Genomic DNA, 1,147 nt, shown 5'->3' on the forward strand with positions numbered 1-1,147 from the left:
TCATTCACGTAGAGCGCACCAGTCTTTAGATTTACCTCGAAATATTTCCTCTTCGATCCAGCAACGATCTGAAACATGCGAGACTCCAAATCCTGCACATTGATGTTGAGATCTTTAGCGATATTTCCGACAACAGTCCCGACATTTGCCTCCTCTGAGACGGAGTAAGAGAGCTGCCCAGAAACCGCTTCCCAGTAACAATCCAGCAGCACGAACAACAGATATATCCACACAGAGCTCGATCTATCCAGTAAATGCATAATGACAGACACGGAGAAAACGCATGTGTACAAATATGGAAAATATGTCACAGCAAGCACGAAATCCAGGATCAATGAGAAATTACTCCAACGAAATAGTTCGACATGTTCGCAGCGAAGCAAGACAACCGTTCTTTGTCGTCCGATGTCTCTTTGTAACAAAGCCCGCAGATGCATCATCCACTGAATCTGGGAGGAGTCCTAAGTTACCAAATAGACCGTCGAAATGTGATGGTCTGCAGTGTCCTCATGTGGACATTTATCCAAATTACATGTCTCGTCAGCTGTAATACCATTAGAATGGAATACACTGAACAATATCCATATTACATTGGGAAAAGAACACCGGTTTCCAAATCTAAGGTCAAAAACTGAGAATTACAAAGCGTATTTGTCCCATGGACTATTCAAATTTTTACGACTACACCTATTGGTAAGATTATGACTTGTTTTCAAAACGAGCATAACAACCAAGCAAAAGGCTTGAACCACAGGGGTATGGAGAATATAATGCACTCCATTTTAACTGATTACAAATGGTATTGCAAGAACTAAATATATGGACCGGCATCGAACACATTTGTCCACCTGCAATACATTGTTATATAGTTGCTAGATATGTTGTTTACTGTTTTATTTGGAAGAAATAAAATAAACACTGCAGTTGATCTCAGCTTTGTTCTGCCGTCTTAAAAAAAAAAAAAAAAAAAAAAGACAGGTTCCCTCTGTCGATTTCAGCACCGCGGATAGCGAACCTCGCATTAGAATAAGAATTGGCAATGATTCGCAAATTAAAAAACAACAACAAAGACAAAACGGTCACAATTCACAGCAGGCTAGAGTCAACAATACTGGCCTAAAACTTAAGAATCTTGATTGCTTCTTCT

General features: G+C 39.8%; 2 protein-coding genes across 2 annotated transcripts in view; both read right to left on the reverse strand.

Moving 5' to 3' along the window:
* LOC103366345 (protocadherin alpha-3-like) overlaps positions 1-423 on the reverse strand; it is a 12,315-nt gene extending 11,892 nt beyond the window's left edge. The window contains exon 1 of the mRNA XM_008294043.1: positions 36-423. Within this exon, the coding sequence (XP_008292265.1) occupies positions 36-260 (225 nt within the window). The 5' untranslated portion in view covers positions 261-423. The remainder of the gene's footprint in view (positions 1-35) is intronic.
* A 693-nt stretch (positions 424-1,116) lies between these two features.
* The window catches only part of LOC103366346 (protocadherin alpha-5-like), a 10,982-nt gene continuing 10,951 nt past the window's right edge, over positions 1,117-1,147 (reverse strand). The window contains exon 3 of the mRNA XM_008294045.1: positions 1,117-1,145. Coding sequence (XP_008292267.1) covers positions 1,117-1,145 — 29 coding nt within the window. The remainder of the gene's footprint in view (positions 1,146-1,147) is intronic.

This window comes from Stegastes partitus, unplaced genomic scaffold (assembly GCF_000690725.1).
Source record: "Stegastes partitus isolate 25-593 unplaced genomic scaffold, Stegastes_partitus-1.0.2 Scaffold932, whole genome shotgun sequence".
Lineage (NCBI taxonomy): Eukaryota > Metazoa > Chordata > Actinopteri > Pomacentridae > Stegastes > Stegastes partitus.